We start from the raw sequence: 17,667 nt of genomic DNA on the forward strand, positions 1-17,667 counted from the left end.
TCAGGAACCCCAAGAGCCCCCTTGGTGGTTTATCCCACTGTGGCTAAGCTGGTACCTAAGCTGATTTTTGGTTCTTATGAAAGTGCTTTTTTGTGTGGAGAGTTGTTCAATTTGTTGTTCCTTTGGGAGGGCAAGCAGTGCAGGCTGCTATTTAGCCATATGGCTCCATCTCCCTCTTAATCCAAAAAGAAAATTTTAATTGCAAATATGATACATCCAAAGAAAGTATTTTTGAAATAAAAAATAATTGGTCTTAATTCCAAGGAAAGAACCAACATAGTAAAGTGAAAATGCATTTTTTCCAAAAGTTACTTGTTTGGTCACATATTGTATTTTATTTAAATGAAATATCTAGAAGAGGTAAGTCCATAGATATTACAAAACAGGTTAGTAGTTGCCAGGGAATGTGAGTGTGCAAAATGGGGAGTCATTGCTTAATGGCACTGTTTTCAAGAGTTACTTTTGTGTACACTTGCAGTCTGGTATCTAAATAATTGAAATATTTGAAAGTCGTGATTCCTAGAATAAAAACAGTGACTAACTTTTAATGATTTCAATGTCATGTGCACAAAAAAACCATGACCAGAGTAATAAGTTTACCCATTCTACCATTCTTACCAAATAATTGCTTAAATAAGCTTTTAAAAATTTCCTATTGAGATGTTACTTAAAATGATATTTGTTTAGTTCTAGAGGTTTTGCTTTCCCCAGAGTATGCTTGATTTGGGTCATCTAAGTTTAAGTCCCAATGTAAGACCTAGGGCATGGCACTTAACTTCCTGTAGACCTCAGTTTTATTGACTATGTGGTAGAAGAAATAATAGTACCTAGCCTGTGAGTTTGTTTTAAATGTTAAATGAGAGAACATGTGGAACATCTTACCCAGTGCCTGGCACATGGTGAGCAATCAATAAATAGGAACTCATCCTGTCATCTTCAGATTTCCACTTCTGGAGCCAGCAGGCTTGAGTTCTGACCTGGTTCATCCACTGAACTTGCAGGGAAAGCACTTAGTGCCCTTCGGTCCTCTCATCCAGTACATGGATATACAGTCTTCATGTGGTTGATACACATGCGAATGTGCTAATGCATCTTTACCAAAAAGAGAGGTAAAAGAAGGATAATCCTGCCAGAGATGCATATGCAAAGATCCGAAAGTGATTGAGAGTGAGGGGTTGCAAATTGAACAACACTTAGTAGTGGCTCCAGAAAAGGTTCTTAGAGACTGGCCAGGATGCAGCCTTTTCATCCAGGGAAACAGCCATCTCATTCATAGACTGATTGGTGACTGATTGGCAGATTTTATGAGATGACACAAACACCCTCCCCATTGTCCTGCCAAAATGTGGGGAAACTCTTCCTGGAAAAGTTATTTCTTTGAATTGAGCTTCCAAAAGGTCCTTATTAGAATTCAAATACTTTACCTGGGTTGAATATCACGTTGCATAATAGTTTCTCCAGATTAAGGCCATTTTTCCTAAATATTTAGAAAAGAATTTTTCGCTTCTTATCAATGATGCTGGTGTTGACTCAGTGCCTGCCTAAGACTTCTTCCAGTGTATTTCTTTACCCCAACCAGTTTCTTTTTCTTTGGAAGATTTTTTTTTTTTTATTATAACACTATTGTAGGAACTCCTTTTTGGCAAAGAAGGCATCTAAAGTAACTTTTTGGGATGGAGGCTTATGAAAAACAAGAGAGAGGCAAGACTCAATTTTTGAAATCGAATTCCAGCCATGAAGCAAATGCCACAAAAGGGCACAGGAAGAAAATTTGTAAGGGGCTTATCTACCATTGTTGACCAAAGATTTATTATGTTGTTAAGCAAACACCCTGTGAGCCAGATATTGTGCTAGGTATTCTGAATACAAAGGTGAAGAAGCCTCATTCCCTGTTTTCAAAGAAACTCACAGCATTATGGAGGCCCAAGTTTCTATTTGGGCCTCCATAATGCCTTGTGCTCTACCAAGAATGTTAAAACAATCCTTTCCGGTAGGAGTTTCTAGTTAGTGGCTTATAGTTAGCCAAATGAAGACAGGATGACCATATGGTGCTGATACATTGAAAGGAATTAGGATGAGCATCTAGAGGTTCGCATGGCCAGACACCTAATTCAGATTGCAGAACAGCAGGATGGGAGGCGTAGTCCCAATTTAACTCTTGATCAAAAAGAGAGGTAAAAGAAAAGAAACATAATCCTGCCAGAAATGTGTATGCAAAGATCCGTAAGTGATCGAGAGCAAGGGATTGCAGATTGGACAGCAGGCTTTCTCATTTAATCCCAGAGGAACCCTGGGAGGATTCTAGGTGTGCATATTGTCCTTATTTTGTAGAAGAAGATATTGAATCTTAAAGAGACAATGCATTTTCAAAGCTTACACAGTCCAAATCAATAGCTGAACAGTGGCTGTAGGATTTGAATGCCCCTGTGATGTTCACTGTGTGTTGCCACCATACCCTGCAAATGTGTTATAAAATAATAATAATAAACAAAATTAACCCGAGATATTCCCAGACTCAATCAATCCAAGGAGACTGAACTTCTGAGTTTGTCTTCGAGTTAGTTGGCCTTTACTGCTACTTATGCTAGATCTCGAAGGTAGAGTAGGAAATATACTTAGCGGGGAAGTGGGAGAAAGGTGAGAGTTTCCCCAGGCAGGGGAAACAAAGTGAGCAGATTTGGGGCAAGGTGTGTGAGATTGTGTGGCTGGCAATATAGGGTGGGAAAGATTAGTTATCAAGGGCTAAGCTGAATAGTAGATTGAATCCAAATGGTAGAAGTTTTTATTTAACACACAAAAAAGGCTAGAATTGATCCTGTAAGGAATATGAAGCTATGGAAGGTTTTTCATCAGAGGCTTTGACATTTTAAGATTTGTGTCTTTGAAAGATAATCCAAAGATAAGAGAATAAAACCTTAGATGTGTAAAATAGGAGTCAGGAAAACTACACAAGCTATGTGTAAAGGGAGTCAAGGAGCCAGGATCGAAAGGAAGACAAAAACACAAACCAATTATTTTAAATCAAATACTAGTACAATAACATATATTTTTAAGTTTTAAAGCTGCTTTTTTCCATAGCTCATTGATTACTGTTTTAAAACTTAATAGCAGATATTATTTATTGATTCCTTACCATAGTCCAGATACTTTGCTAAGGTTTTACATGTCTTTTTTAGTCCTCAAGAAAATTCTCTTTTCTCTTCATTTTATAACTGAGGAAACTGAGGCCAGGGAAGGTTAAATAATTTGTTTGCAATCAAACAACTAGTGGTTGGTGGAATTTGGATTTGCAACCAGGCAGTCTGACTCCAATGGCCTCTTCTTAACTTGATCCTACAAACACTTCCTAAATAATAGGCATTTTCTCAGAACAGATCTTTTACGTTAGAGAAAACTTATTTGTAATCTGTGATCAAGGAGAAATTGCCTGAGTTGCCTGGATTATTTTGGCATTTTTAATATATGCAAGAAAAATGTTATCAAATAAATGTAAATTAAATGGTCCTGAGTTTACTTTCTAATAAATCAATTTTCAGTATTTCCCATTATATCAGAAACTAAATTATTATTAAAACACATCTTGTGTGCATTTTTTTTTGACGGGTTGCTTTTCACATCTTTTTTTTTTTTTTTTTTTTTGAGATGGAGTTTTGCTCTTGTTGCGCAGGCTGGAGTCCAATGACACAATCTCAGCTCACTGAAACCTCCTCCTGCCAGGCTGAAGCAATTCTCCTGCCTCAGCCTCCCAAGTAGCTGGGTTTACAGGTGCCCACCACCACGTCCAGCTAATTTTTGTATTTTTTTTTTTTTAGTACAGACGGGGTTTCACCATGTTTGCCAGGCTGTTCTCAAACTCCTGACCTTAGGTGATCCACCTGTCTTGGCCTCCCAAAGTGCTGGGATTATAGGTGTGAGCCACTGCACCCAGCCTCAAATCTTATTTTAATAAAAACCTCAATTTATCTCGCTGTTAGAAACTAGGGCCTCATTTGGTAATGTGGTCTTTTCAGTTTTTTTATCTCTTTCAAAAATCTTTTAAGAATGATTTTTATTAAAGTAAGTTAATTTTAAAATTTTGCTTTATCTCTTGAGATTGGTATATAGAGTTAGGAACTACTTGATTTAAATATAGGAAGCTACTATAAATTTGAAATAAGAACTAAAGTTAAAATGTGACCAAACTGAATAAGCACTGATAGCATTTGTATATATTTAAACAGGAAAAGAATAGAAGAATAATTTTTAAAAACACACACCAGATGTTGGTAAAGGCAAAGATGTTTTTGCTCTTGACTTTGTCTATGAAAGTGAAGTGAATACTTTGTAAAGAATTGATGATGGATAAGACAAGTACATTGATTTGTCAAGGTGTGAATTGTTGTCTTCAAACCTTCTGCTTCCATGATTGTTTTTTCTTTAATAATGAGACACCTAGACCATAACTAGCTATGCAATTCTGAATCTACCTTTACAACTTAATCTTTATGATTCCATTATATGAGATATCTAGAGTAGTCAAATTCACATGGACAGAAAGCTAAATGGTGCTTGTCAGGGGCTGGGAGAAGAGGAGAATAGGAAGTTACTATTTAATGAGTACAGAGTTTTCAATTTGGAAGGATGAAAAACTTCTGGAGATGGATGGAGATAATCATTGTGCAACAGGGGGAATGTACATTGTACCACTGAACAGTACACTTAGAAAGGGTTAAAATGTCAATTTTATGTGATGTGTATTTTACCATAATAAAAAATACTTAATATTTACCTATACTTAGAGTTTACATATAGTCATTTGTTGAATAAAATTTATAAATGCATATGCTTACATAAATATAAAAAATTGTTTTAAACTAAAACTTACAGATTTCTAGCTTTAAAACTGTGGAGAAACAATCTTCCTATGCCATTTTTTTCTTTAAAAAATCACTCAAACCAATAATTAGTACAAAAACCAGAAAGGTACATTTCATTTTTGAGGAAACTGGGAGATGTCTGTAACTCTAAGCCACGATGCATAAAGATAGAAGTAGATGGAGAAGAGGTCAATGACTTAACCAAATAAGAGAACCATACTAAAGTGAAGCAAACTGAGCTGCCCCACTCCCCCAAAACATACTTCGGAAGATGGAAGAGTTCTAAAAATAGCAGGTGTATGAACATGTATATTATATACACTTCTCCATACGCCCTCACTCTTTCTCAGTGTAGTCAACATACTTTGCATCCCTCTCCATGGAAGACAGAGACTTTGGGATACCAGGCAGGGAGTAGAGGAAGGATAGCTGTATGTTTAATTCTATTTAGGACAAATAAATGAATGTCTGCAATGTGTCAATAAGACCTTCAGCGTCCTTCTCCTACCCATACCAGAATGCTAGCAAGCATGTTTATATCCTTCTCTAGAAAAATAGAGATACCCCAGAGGAAAAAAAAAAAAAAAACTCTTACAAATAGTAACATTTGGAAGAGGCAAAGAAAATGCCCACTGGGGACTTGATGATGCTGCAGTAAAAATCCCAGTGCACAAGCCTCACCCATGCACTTAGAGCTTACTGTCACCTTTCTATGGTTTCATTCTTGCGTATGAATTGGAATCAGGAATCAATGCTGGAGTTTGAGAATACTGCACTCATTACTCTTTGATTATATTATTTACATGTATTTCTTTAATAAAATTTAAATATTTAATTCAAAATAAGGTTAAATTTGCTGAGATGCATTTAGGTTTAGAATAAAGAAGAACAAGAAACGTGAAAGAGGCACAAGAGGAGAGGCAGAATGCAAAGGAAATACAGCAGCACTTAGAAAATTTTAAATTAGATAATTTAAGTTTTCTTCTGAAATTCAATATTGAATTAGTGCAAAATTCTGAAAGTCAATTACAAAATTCATTTTATGTCAGCATTACTGACTCCATGCAGAAATGTTTATTCTAGTTTTAAAAACTAGTATTCTGTACCTTTTAATAGCCAATGTAATTTGTTGACAAATATTGAAATTTATACATTACCAGAGATTTCACGTACTGTTACCTTTTAAAACGATCATTTGTTAACCAGTATTACCTAATGCAGCAATCAAAATGTCATCTGTTGCATAGGTAACAGGAAACTACCATTACTCATGTTGTGAGATGGTCAAAGACCTTATCATACTTTATGGTTAACAAACTCATGATGTTGTCATATATGCCCTCATCACAGCGTTTATGATACCTAAAAGTTAGTGCCTAAAAATTAGAAACAAGGACAGTGAAGTTAGATTGTTTAATCCTGCATATCTTAAAGATCTAAAATTTTCTGGCTGTTAAATATGTTTATCATTATACTAGTAATGTACATGCACCATTTTTATTATATTAATTCATTGCCACTGTTCAACTAAAGAGGATGGGTGAATTTTAAAAACTTCCAAAAACTTGGTAGCATTTTTTAATCTCTCTTCCTCTTTTCTTTCTGTCTTAAACACACACACACATCATGAAGAGCAAGCTTTGGAATGAAATATACCTGGATCCAAAAATTTTGAACCAATTATTGGCTTTCTTTATGTATGAAATTATTACTATCACATCTACTTTGGAGGGATGTTGTGATGTATAAGTAAGAAAGTATTGTCTACTTAGCATGTAGGTAATTAATAAATAGTAGGGATTTATTATTATCCTAACCTGACAGTTTATGAAAGAGGTAGGAAATCTGAAGATAGGAAAGCCCTCAAAATATAATACTCTGGACTTCTCCTTTGGGAATTAAGGAATGTAGCTCCAAGCAAGGTTCGTGCCAGTACGAAAGTCCTTGAATCCAATTGTATTCCTAGTAAGTGTAATAAAATAAAAGAAACCTCTAGGAATTGCCTCAAAATTCCCCTCCAGATAAGGAAAATAACACAATATTTCTCAATAATGAGGAACTGCTGCAGGAGTTCAAAGTACTTCGTTCTCATTAGCGTTAGAGTACAATAGAGAATAGCAGGAAACTGTAAAAACTGCACTCCCCTGGTCTTTTTTTCTAAAAAGTTAGTTTGACTTCTCTGGAGTACTGAATTTCAGCATATTTGAGAGGCCTAAATATTTAGTTGATATATGATATGCTGTAAGAAATATGCTCATGATAGATTGGAAAGTATAGAGTATCTATTGTAATCTGAAAATAGGAATTTAGAGCACAGAAGATTTGACAGTAGGCAGAGTATTTGAAAGTAGTAATACTTGAGAAAACCTGGGTTGTATAGTAAAATTACTCTGTAACACCTCATTCAATTGGCTTCAGTTAATGTTTAATGTTTAATTCATGGATAAATGTCATAAGTCTCACAAGTCATGCTCACCATTGAATGATAAGAGAAAGGGAGATCACATTTTAGGTGCACACAATCTACCTGTATGCAATTGACGCTTTCCATGTTAAGTGTTGCCAAGTCGTATCAGGGGCACCATTAGTGGTATGAGACAGACTTTAGGCATTATTTTGGACTCTTTTTTTTTCCTGTTAATATACACTTATATTTTGGGGACAAATTATACCAGTATATTAAACCTATTTACATTATCAATGTAAAGTTACTTTTTATATTCAGTTTAAGTTTTTTTTTTTTTTTTAAAGTGAGCCAATTAAGAAAAATATCAAATCATGGTATAGATGGAATGCTAATATGGAAAGAATTATGAAGGTGGTGTTACAACTGAAGTTTCAGAAACATCGAATGACATAGTCATTTGATTCAACAAAACATCTACAGATGGATGACCCAATGGATGTGTACATCTATGGTACAGTCTATTGAAATGTGGTAACAACCAGAAAGTAAAAGGTCCATACATTATACAATTCAGTACAACAGGGAAATACTGAGAAATAATCGCAGCTTCTGGATCAAAAGCATGGGCCACATGGTTCTTAAATCCAGTCTCACCATATTCAGGTCGCTTCATCAGCCTGCATGCCATCATATGCTTGCATGCTAACAGGAATTTGGAGGGAAATGCCATATCTTTTCCATTTTGGGAAGCTTTTCAGAGGGAAATGTACAAGATGCTTAGATTACAAAACTTTCTTTCAGAAAAGTTCATGTGAAAAACGGCCTTACAAGTGGAGAAAACTCTGTAACATCGAATACATACTATTTGTTTTTTTTTTTTTAAATTCTGTCATTGCCTTAAATATTAGGAGTAGAAACAAAATTTAAATTTAAATCTCAGTGGTCTTACAACATAGTGCATTTTTCTTTCTCTGTAATGGCAACCTTGATGTAACAATCCAAAAGCTTTGAATATTCTGGTTAGTTCCATACGTTGTCAGATTCCCCACTTTAGTTTGTTTTTGTAGGGGGAGAGGGGTGATTTATTAGTCATTATGTGACTATTATACAGTATTTAGATGCCCAATAAGTGTGTTAGGTTTTCAGAGAAAGATTCTTGGAAGATATAGAATGTTGGGCAAGTAAGCAAGGAATAGCACATGGGGCTGCGTTGAACTCGTGTGTGTGTGACAGAGAAGGGAGTGGCATCAGGCTAAATAATCTCACTAGGACATGGATCTGGGGGACAGTAGAACACGGGCTAATTATTTCTGGAGAGTTGAAAACTCAACATTCAGACATTACATTCTCTGATCATTGTCATTTTCTTTCTGAAATGGCAACTGGAAGCTATTTGGTAGACCTTACATGGAGAGAACAGTGTTTCAAATGAATAGGAGTTGCTTAATTTTACTTGATTTGCTTTTGTTCTTTCTTTTCCCACATTTAAATTCCAATGAGAAAAAAATTAAACTTCTTCCTCTAAGTCCCCTCTCCCCTAAAAATTATTAGTCTCACAGACCATTTAAGTTTCTAAAAAAATACATGATTAATTAACCTGCTTTAAAATGCCAGCAATAAAATGTGGCACATATACACCATGGAATACTATGCAGCCATAAAAAAGGATGAGTTTGTGTCCTTTGTAGGGACATGGATGCAGCTGGAAACCATCATTCTTAGCAAACTATCACAAGAACAGAAAACCAAACACCGCATGTTCTCACTCGTAGGTGGGAACTGAACAATGAGATCACTTGGACTCGGGAAGGGGAACATCACACACCGGGGCCTATCATGGGGAGGGGGGAGGGGGGAGGGATTGCATTGGGAGTTATACCTGATGTAAATGACGAGTTGATGGGTGCAGCACACCAACATGGCACAAGTATACATATGTAGCAAACCTGCACGTTGTGCACATGTACCCTACAACTTGAAGTTTAATAATAATAAATAAATTAAAAAAAAAATGCCAGCAATATACTAGACATGGGACAGTGCTAAGAAAGTGTGAATGTCCCCTGGCAGTCATAAGGAAACTGAAAAGCTTAAGGGGATAACTATGTGGAAATCAATTTATTGGCATTTACCATAAGAGGCCTGAGAGTCATTGAAAGAAGACTAAGTCACAAATGCACCTTGAAGTGTGACCAGGGGAGCAGATGAAGGGTTTGTTGTAAGAAGCAGCCAGAGCCTCTGGCGGATGCCTTACTACATTTTCCAAGTTGTTTGGGTGGGTCACAACTGCACTCCAACATCCTGTCTGCAAATGCTAAATAAACACCAAGTTCACGTCAGACTAGAGAACCAACGTACTAACTAATGCCATTTAAGCAATCAGAATGCTTACATTATTTTCACTTGGTAATTCACATCCAAAATAACTGAAGTTGGCACACCCAGAGGAGTATATATCCTCTGTGTGGAGATGTTCAGAGAGATAGGCAGGGTGGTGAACCATTCCTTCTGTTAGGAGCAATTGGAATCAGCTTAGATTATAGCTACTGTAATACAAAATATTTTATATTTAGGAAGTGGGAAAGGTTTTGGCCTTCAAAATAATAAGAGATATTGACAAGACATAAAGCTTCATTCCTTACTGAAGAGCTGTTAAGGATTAGCAAACCCAGAGTCTTTATGTGTAGAGATGAATGAAATTTGCATATTTTAAAAAAAAAAAAAAGGTTTAGAAAACATTGTGCAAGTGAACAGCCTTAATACATGCAGCCACTTGTCCAGGAATAATACATTCGATTTTTCAGTTTAAAATTCCAGTACATTCTGATCCAAGGGTGCCTGTTACACTCTGCTGAATTTTTCAGAGGTAATTTACATCTCTACAACCAACTCCAAAGCATGACATTTCATTACATCCGCTCAAAATGAACAGCTGCTAAGTCATCAAGTTCTCTCAACTTTGCTTCTAAAAAGAAATTTTAGTTTTAGTGCTTCAGTGAAGTACTTTTTCGAAAGAATGCCTTTTATAAAATTCATTTGTTTATTACAGTAAATAAACAACTTAATGGCAAGGGGTGTGTTCCTTATAAAGGTGCTCACAGAATGTTACCCAGAATAACACAGACATCTCATTTCCCAGAGAAGGAAATGGTTTTGTAAGTTTTGTGAGGTCTCTTGTCTGCTTGGCCGGTTTACAGTGCTGGTCTCTGGAGCTGATCCGCCCCTTTGCTTTGTAAGTCTCAGCAATTGACGAGGCTAGGCTGGGCACTGGGCTTTTCTTTTTTTTCTTTTTTTTTCTTTTTTTTTTTTCCCCTTTCTCACTGCCCTGCGGTGTTTTGAACTGCCTTCTTACAGACGTCATACAGCCCTTGAGGAATAGTTTCTGCCTGGTGAGATTGAATGATAGTTCTCATTCACAAAGCCGTGGATTCTAAGCAGGGACTCACAGAAATTACTTTCCCAGGTAAATCAGCCCACCCAGCCAAAGTGTGGAGAGCTTTGATCCTTGGCTGACTTCTTCGCTCCACGGAGAGGAGTGTTTTCCTGTGCTTGCCCTGAAATGGAACTTCCTTGACAGCTCTCCCGTGTTGCAGTACCTCCCGGTCATTTTCTTTTCCTTTCTCTCTACCTGCGCGCTTCCAGTGTTAGAAACCTTTAGATCTGTTATTATGGAATTGCAGGAAAGAGATCAAGTGACTCTTTCACTATGCTGGTTTCCCTTGTGACCCAGATGAAGAATCAATTCAGAATTCAGTTCCTCCCTTGGCATTGCAAGACACAAAAGAAACTGTCACTTCCTAACAGCCTAGTACTGGAGTAAATTCAGTATGAAGGAAGAAAGCACTCCTGCGTGTTAGAACCTTGCCCAAGAGCTGGACCGAGGACAGGAGGTGGACTCCGGGAAAATTGGATTTCTTCAAGCAGCCTCCCTGGGAAATGGAATATATTTAAAATCTTCTTTGCAGAAAGACAGTTAGAATGTATTAATAAGAATAGTTGAAGACTTATTTTCCTTTTTATTTTTTTTTCAAAATGAGCATTATTATGAAGCCAAGATCCCGATCTACAAGTTCGCTAAGGACTGCAGAGGCAGTTTGGTAACGTGCTTTTCTCTCATACTTCTCCCCTTTTCTCTTTTAAGATTGACGTACTCTGAGTATTTAGTAAGTTGTGTGATGTTGAGGCTTTGTGAAAGAAGGCAGTATTGGCGACTCTTTTATTCTTTATTTTGTTCCCAAACTCATGTGCTTTAACCAAACGGGTGCTGACTTTTTTTTTTTTTTTTTTTAAACTCCCCGTGAACTGTAACAATTTATCTGATGATAATTTTTAAAAGAGGAAAGAAATTTGCAAATATGTTGGGAGTTTTGAAAATGAAAACTTGTCATTTTTCAGTGTCTGATTCAGTTGCTTGTTTTCTTATCTTCTTTGCTTGCTGCAAGCAGGCTGTTGGTTGACAGGCTTTGCCCTTGTCTTTAGAAGCAATACTCTCACTTTTAGCACAGATGTGTTAGAAATTAATAATGTTATTTATATTTAATCATATACATGAAACAAACTTGAATTTATGTGGCTAAATGTATATCAAGTTAAGTATCATTCAATCATCTCTTATGTTTTATTGGAAATGATTCCTAGTAATTATATTTTTGATCATTTTAATGCCTTTACCCTGATGGAAAAATGTCAGTTTCAATGTATTCTAATGTTTATTCTATTATTTCCCCAATGCTGATTTGATATATGCTCATAAGCATATGGCATGGTCCTTAAGGAGTATTTTTCCGACAAAGTAACTTTTTTTCTACAATAGATATTTACAAAATACTTTTATGGCTATTTTAGGGGTCAGTCTTATTTTGTTTTTCCTAGTGATTGATCATAAATAACTAAGCTCACCTCTTGGAAATGGAAATAATCATAATTCAGACTGGAGAAGTAAAAGCAATGGTTGAAGTGAGGTGGTTGAGAATAGGAAAACAGGCCAGCAAAATATGCATTATCATGTGAGCAGGCAAACACACATGTAAATAGTCGAATTATTTGCGTCAGGAATTGAGCTTGTGTTTTTGTGGATGGGTTAGCCTCTGCTGTTATTGCAGTGTTTTACAGTCGACCAGAAGCAAGAATTGCCCCATCCGCAGTATTTCTGTGAGTTTTAATAAATTATAGATGAAGATTTTGTCTCTTACGTTACTTGCCGTTTCTTACAAAATAACACATGCAATAAATTATTCCTTGAGTTTATTTAAAGAAAAGTTTGCATCTACAAATACATTTGGAGAGTTCTTTTTTATCCTCAAACAATAAATACTGGAAAATCTTTAAAAACTTTTTATGAATTACCATAGCTAATATAAGTCACCAACATGAGTAATCAGAATTTATAATATACATGAATTTTACTCATTTATAATTTATACCCTTCCTCTGTGAAAAGAATATTACGTAACAAATAGTGTTTAACCAAACTATTTCTCTTTTTATCTAAACTGCCAGGAGACATATTTTCAAATTCAGGTTTCAATTGGAAATAATTTGTTCATTTCAGGAGATGAGTAACATTGACACCCTTTACTCCTGTGAGATTATCATAGTCTATTTTTATCCACAATTATTCTATTTTTTGTTTTAAATTGTACGAGATATTTTCATAAGTCAGGTCACAATTTAAAATGCATTTTTAAATATATAGATCTGTGAATGTGTATATTGTTCCATTTAACTTTATCCTCCATAGAGTTGGGGACAGAATGATTTTTGTGTAAGAAATAAATCTCTGTATACATATGAATGATTCTTAGATTTAACTACACGCTATAGAAACCTCTCCAGTTATTAATCTTCCATCTGACTTAATAATATACCTGCTTGGGTGTATCACTGCAGCTTCCAAATAATTTGGCCTGAGGGTATAATCAGCTGTAATAACAATTTTGCCATTTTATTATCCTTCTATCAGTCAAATATTATACATACCTATTATATTTATTTATTTAATTACATATGTAAAATCAATATAGATTATAGATTTGGTATATAGAGAAAATATATGTTTGTGTGTATATATATGTATACACACACACATACACACACTTGAGCATTAAAAAAAAACCCAAGCGACCTCTCTTCTTGTGCCTCTGCACATAAGGGCCATAGGCCTCAAATTGCTCAGATGGACAGTATTTTCTCACTAGTGTTCCTGTCCATATTTCTCCACCACCACCCATTCCTTTTCAAACAGCTGACTTCCCAGGAGAGAGACCTACAACTTTGCCATTTATCTCTTTTTCAGATGTTTGTTTTCAGGTTGATCTCCAAAATACTTTGTTCTTGGGACCCATCTTTCTGGCTTTACCACCTTCACTCTGATTACACAAATCTGCTTTGTGTTCCATTGGTCTACTTTCTCCAAATCTGTCTCCTTTCCTCCAGGATTCCCCAAAGCCAAACATTACGTTTGGAAGTTTGTTGTATTGTGCAAGAATCCAATGTTTTGGATTACTTCTTTACCTTTTCCTATTTGTTTTTCTCCAAGTATCATAAAAAGCAGTCCACACTAACTTGTCCTTACAGCCTTAATTAAATTGCTTTGACATATTTACATTTTAAATGGGATTTCATAGCAAACTTGTATTTTATACCCTTCCTCTTATTAAAGGTCAGCCTACTGTAATTAAAATTTTATTAATTTCAAGACAAAATAAAAATAACCTTAAAATTAATCTATTTGTCTCTTTGTAACATACATGTCACAAATTTAGAGTTTATATAATAAAGGTGTATACTAGGTCGCTTTTATTTAATGAACATTTATTTATATGCCAGGTTTTAGCAGAAAGTGATTATAGTATTTATTCTTAAGCATTCTTTTTAAAAAAATGTGCCTGCTTGAAATTAAGAAAAACTTTATATATTTTCTTATGCTCATAAAGTTAATAAAATTAGCAGATTCGCTAATTGCGGAATGGTTTGCCTTTCTATTTTAGTTGTTTCAGTAACAGTATTCCACCTCCAAATTCTGCATAACAAAACAATCAGATAGTTACCTCTCCATAAATATTCGAATGTCACATGTCTTAAATTCCAATTTAGTCAGTGGTTATACACTATAAAAATATGACCTTACGTATTCCTCGATATCTCTTTAACACTTTATCATTTATAAACATTTCCCAGGGATATTTCTCATTAATGTAATTAAGACTTGTGGTTTAGTTTAAGTAAAACACTATTAGTCTTCCAAATATAAATATAAAGAGAAGTTTAGTCAATGAAAGTGGACTTTGTTCTTTCCTGATGTCAAAACAGTGTTTAGGATTTATGTGTTACATGTAAGATCATTCATTATGTAATCTGAAAAAAAAAGAGATGCTACTCTTTAAAACATGACTATGATTGTTTATAAAGCAAATTTTAAAATTGGTTATTGTATATGTAATAATACTTAAACTTTTCATTAGTATTATTATGTAATAAGTATACATGTAATACTTAGGTTTATAGATGTAGAAAAATTCTGGAAGACTCTGTCCAAGCTTTTGGTAGTGGTTATTTTTTAGGGATTAAAAAAAATGGTAGGAGTGAAGGTAGGGGGGACTGCCTCTCTTTTCTTCACTGTATTTGCATATTATATGTGGTTTTTATCAATAAAGTATTATATATGAAAGTTTAAAATATTAAAAATATACCTACTATATGTATTAGCAAACTCATCTTTATATATGCTGATATCTACATATCCATTAAACCACAATTTGCTCAGGGTATAAAATATGAAAATAAGTATTTCAGTACTGGGTGGATACAGTTTTCTGAATTATGTTGCAACTGTGACCAATGGAGGATTATAATTTTTTTATTAGCTCTTTTCTCTTAAGGTTGTAAAAATCTAGGCTGGCTTAGCATTCTTATTTTGGCCTCATGATCACAGTGGAAAGCATTCGTATAAGCTAAAATGTCCAGTTTTATAATTGAGAATCAAAAAGATGGAATAACATTGATTAATATGTTGGAAGGAAAATAACCCATTAACCCCATTATTCCATCCTCAGTTATCTCATTTTCAACTTACCTTACATATCTTAAATAGCTATAAATACTATTTCTGTACTCTGCTTCTTCATTTAACATATCAATATTTTTCTATTTTTGGCCAGGCGCCGTAGCCTGTGTCTATAATACCTGTAATTTAGGAGGTCGAGGCAGGCAGATTGCTTGAGGCCAGGAGTTCAAGACCAGCCTAGCCAAAATGGCGCAATTCTGTCTCTACTAAAAACACAAAAATTAGCCAGGAGAGGTGGTACATATCTGTAATCTCAGCTTCTTGGGAGGCTGAGGCATGAGAATTGCTTGAACCCAGGAGGTAGAGGTTACAGTGAGCCAAGATCGTGCCACTGCACTCCAGCCTGGGTGACAGAGCAAGACTCTGTCTCAATTTTTTTTTAAATTTGTTTTTCTAATAATACTTATAGCTTTCATTTTATTGTGTCTTTTATGAATGAGAACTCTGTCAAGAATTTTACATATATTATTTAGTTATTATTATAATATTGAAAAGAAGGAGTTGTTAATCCTAATTTTACAGGTGAGAAAATGATTCTGTGAGATGAAATAACTTGAGCAAGGTCATAGGCTGGGGTAACCCAAGTCTGTCTACCTCAAAGAACATGCTCTGTTACTTCCGCTTGTTGCCTTCCTCTGTGGTCTATGTAATTATCTTTTTTAATGGCTATAAAATTGTTCATGTTGTGAATATTCTTAGATGCATTACAGTATTTGGCAGTTTTCTTTTCAGAAGTATGGTAGCCTATGATATTTAGGGTTGACGTTGGTTTTTGAAAAATAGCTTTGTGAAAGACTGCTGGTTGTTGGAAAAGAGCTTTGTGAAAGACTCTTGTGCTTGTAGCTTGTAAGCCATTATATTCTCTACTGGTAGCAAATAAGGTCCTCTGGTCTTTATAAGAGGGAATAAAGAGCAAAAGGCTAATGTCTCACAATTTTGAATAGATTATCTTTCCAATTATATTAGCAAGTTTTTCTGTTCTCTGCAAGCTCTGTAAGGCTTCAGGTCGGAAACAAGTAGTACATATCAGATTTTGTATGACGTTTTAGATCAGCTTTGAAAAAAGTACACAATCTTCCTTCCTATTTCTTTTATCTTAGAAACTTTGGTAAATAGGCAGACAAATAGAATTCTCATATTTTCTGCCTGTGCAATATATATTATGATTTGGTTTAGGTATGTGACTACTGTCGAAGTTGGTTCAGAGTTTTGAGCATGAGGTAAACTTTTTTTGGTCCTATTACCCAAGTTAGTGGTGCATCTGTTATGAAATATACTTAAAGATATACATCTTTTAGAAATGATTAAGATACCTTGAAATATTTGATGTATTTAAAACATAACTAGAAAAACACAGAGTGGATCACAGATAGGTTTACTCTTTAAAGTTATGAAGTATGAGATTCCCTGGAAAAAGCCATGTGTCCACTCTACTTCTGACATGCTCTGGGTCCCTGGAGGAGTCACCTAGCCCCTCTGAAGCCAAGTCTACCGTCCTGTAAAATAAAAGGGGCAAGGCAGGTCAATGGATTTTAAACATGTTTATTTCAATGGAACATTTTTTATGAATGAAATGTGAGTTGAAGTCAATATAAATGTATAATTATACTGTAAATTTTAGATATAAAATCATATAAATTTGATATATAGATATAATTTTTAAAAACATAGATATGTGTGAAATCGATAAGTAAAAAGTATAAGCACACATAAAACAATAAAACAGCCACTGAGTTTGTACATTTGCCTCTACCCCCAAATTCAAACCCTCTCCTTAAAATACCTCTAAAGACTTTATGATTCCAAGGAATATTGTTTGAAAACCACTAAGCTAATGTCTGTTAATATCACTTACAATTTTACTCTCTGCAGTGCTTTTTACCACAGGAGAGTCATTTGTGTATTCTGTATCTCTATATGGATTGGGATAAACTTGTAGGTAATGTCTCAGTTGAAATACCTCTGCCTTATAAGACCGTGAAGTTATGGAACATTTCCCACTTCTGAGATATCACAGAAGAGTTATCACTATAATAGTTAAGATCTATTCAATTTATTTAGCATCTTATTTTTTACAAGTTTATTTTAGGCTTACCTGGAATGAGAAAATCATGCATTAAACACCGTATAATGCATAGCTGATATTTCTGGAAGTGAGTATGGTTGTTTGTAAAGAAATGCTGAATTAGTATTAAACTCTTCAGAAGAAAGATGCTTCTTTTGGTATTTCAAAGTGGGGTTCTCCACCCTCTTTTTCTATCATGTCAACTGGCTGTGGTTATGTGTACAATAATACTTAGTCCTGACTGCATCTCTGTTTTTTCCTTCCCCACAGATCT

The 17,667-nt window shown here is 34.9% G+C and overlaps 1 protein-coding gene across 8 annotated transcripts in view; it reads left to right on the plus strand.

The window, feature by feature from the left end:
* Nucleotides 1–17,667, plus strand: part of PDE4D (phosphodiesterase 4D) — an 814,938-nt gene that overhangs the window by 494,870 nt on the left and 302,401 nt on the right. The window contains exon 1 of one of the 8 annotated variants that reach the window (XM_073014749.1): nucleotides 10,581–11,360. The exons of the other annotated variants lie outside the window; for them this stretch is intronic. Within the exon in view, the coding sequence (XP_072870850.1) occupies nucleotides 11,296–11,360 (65 nt within the window). The 5' untranslated portion in view covers nucleotides 10,581–11,295. Of the gene's footprint in view, nucleotides 1–10,580; nucleotides 11,361–17,667 lie in introns of those variants that run through there. 8 annotated transcript variants of the gene reach the window in all.

Source organism: Chlorocebus sabaeus, chromosome 4, assembly GCF_047675955.1.
Source record: "Chlorocebus sabaeus isolate Y175 chromosome 4, mChlSab1.0.hap1, whole genome shotgun sequence".
Classification (NCBI taxonomy): Eukaryota; Metazoa; Chordata; class Mammalia; order Primates; family Cercopithecidae; genus Chlorocebus; species Chlorocebus sabaeus.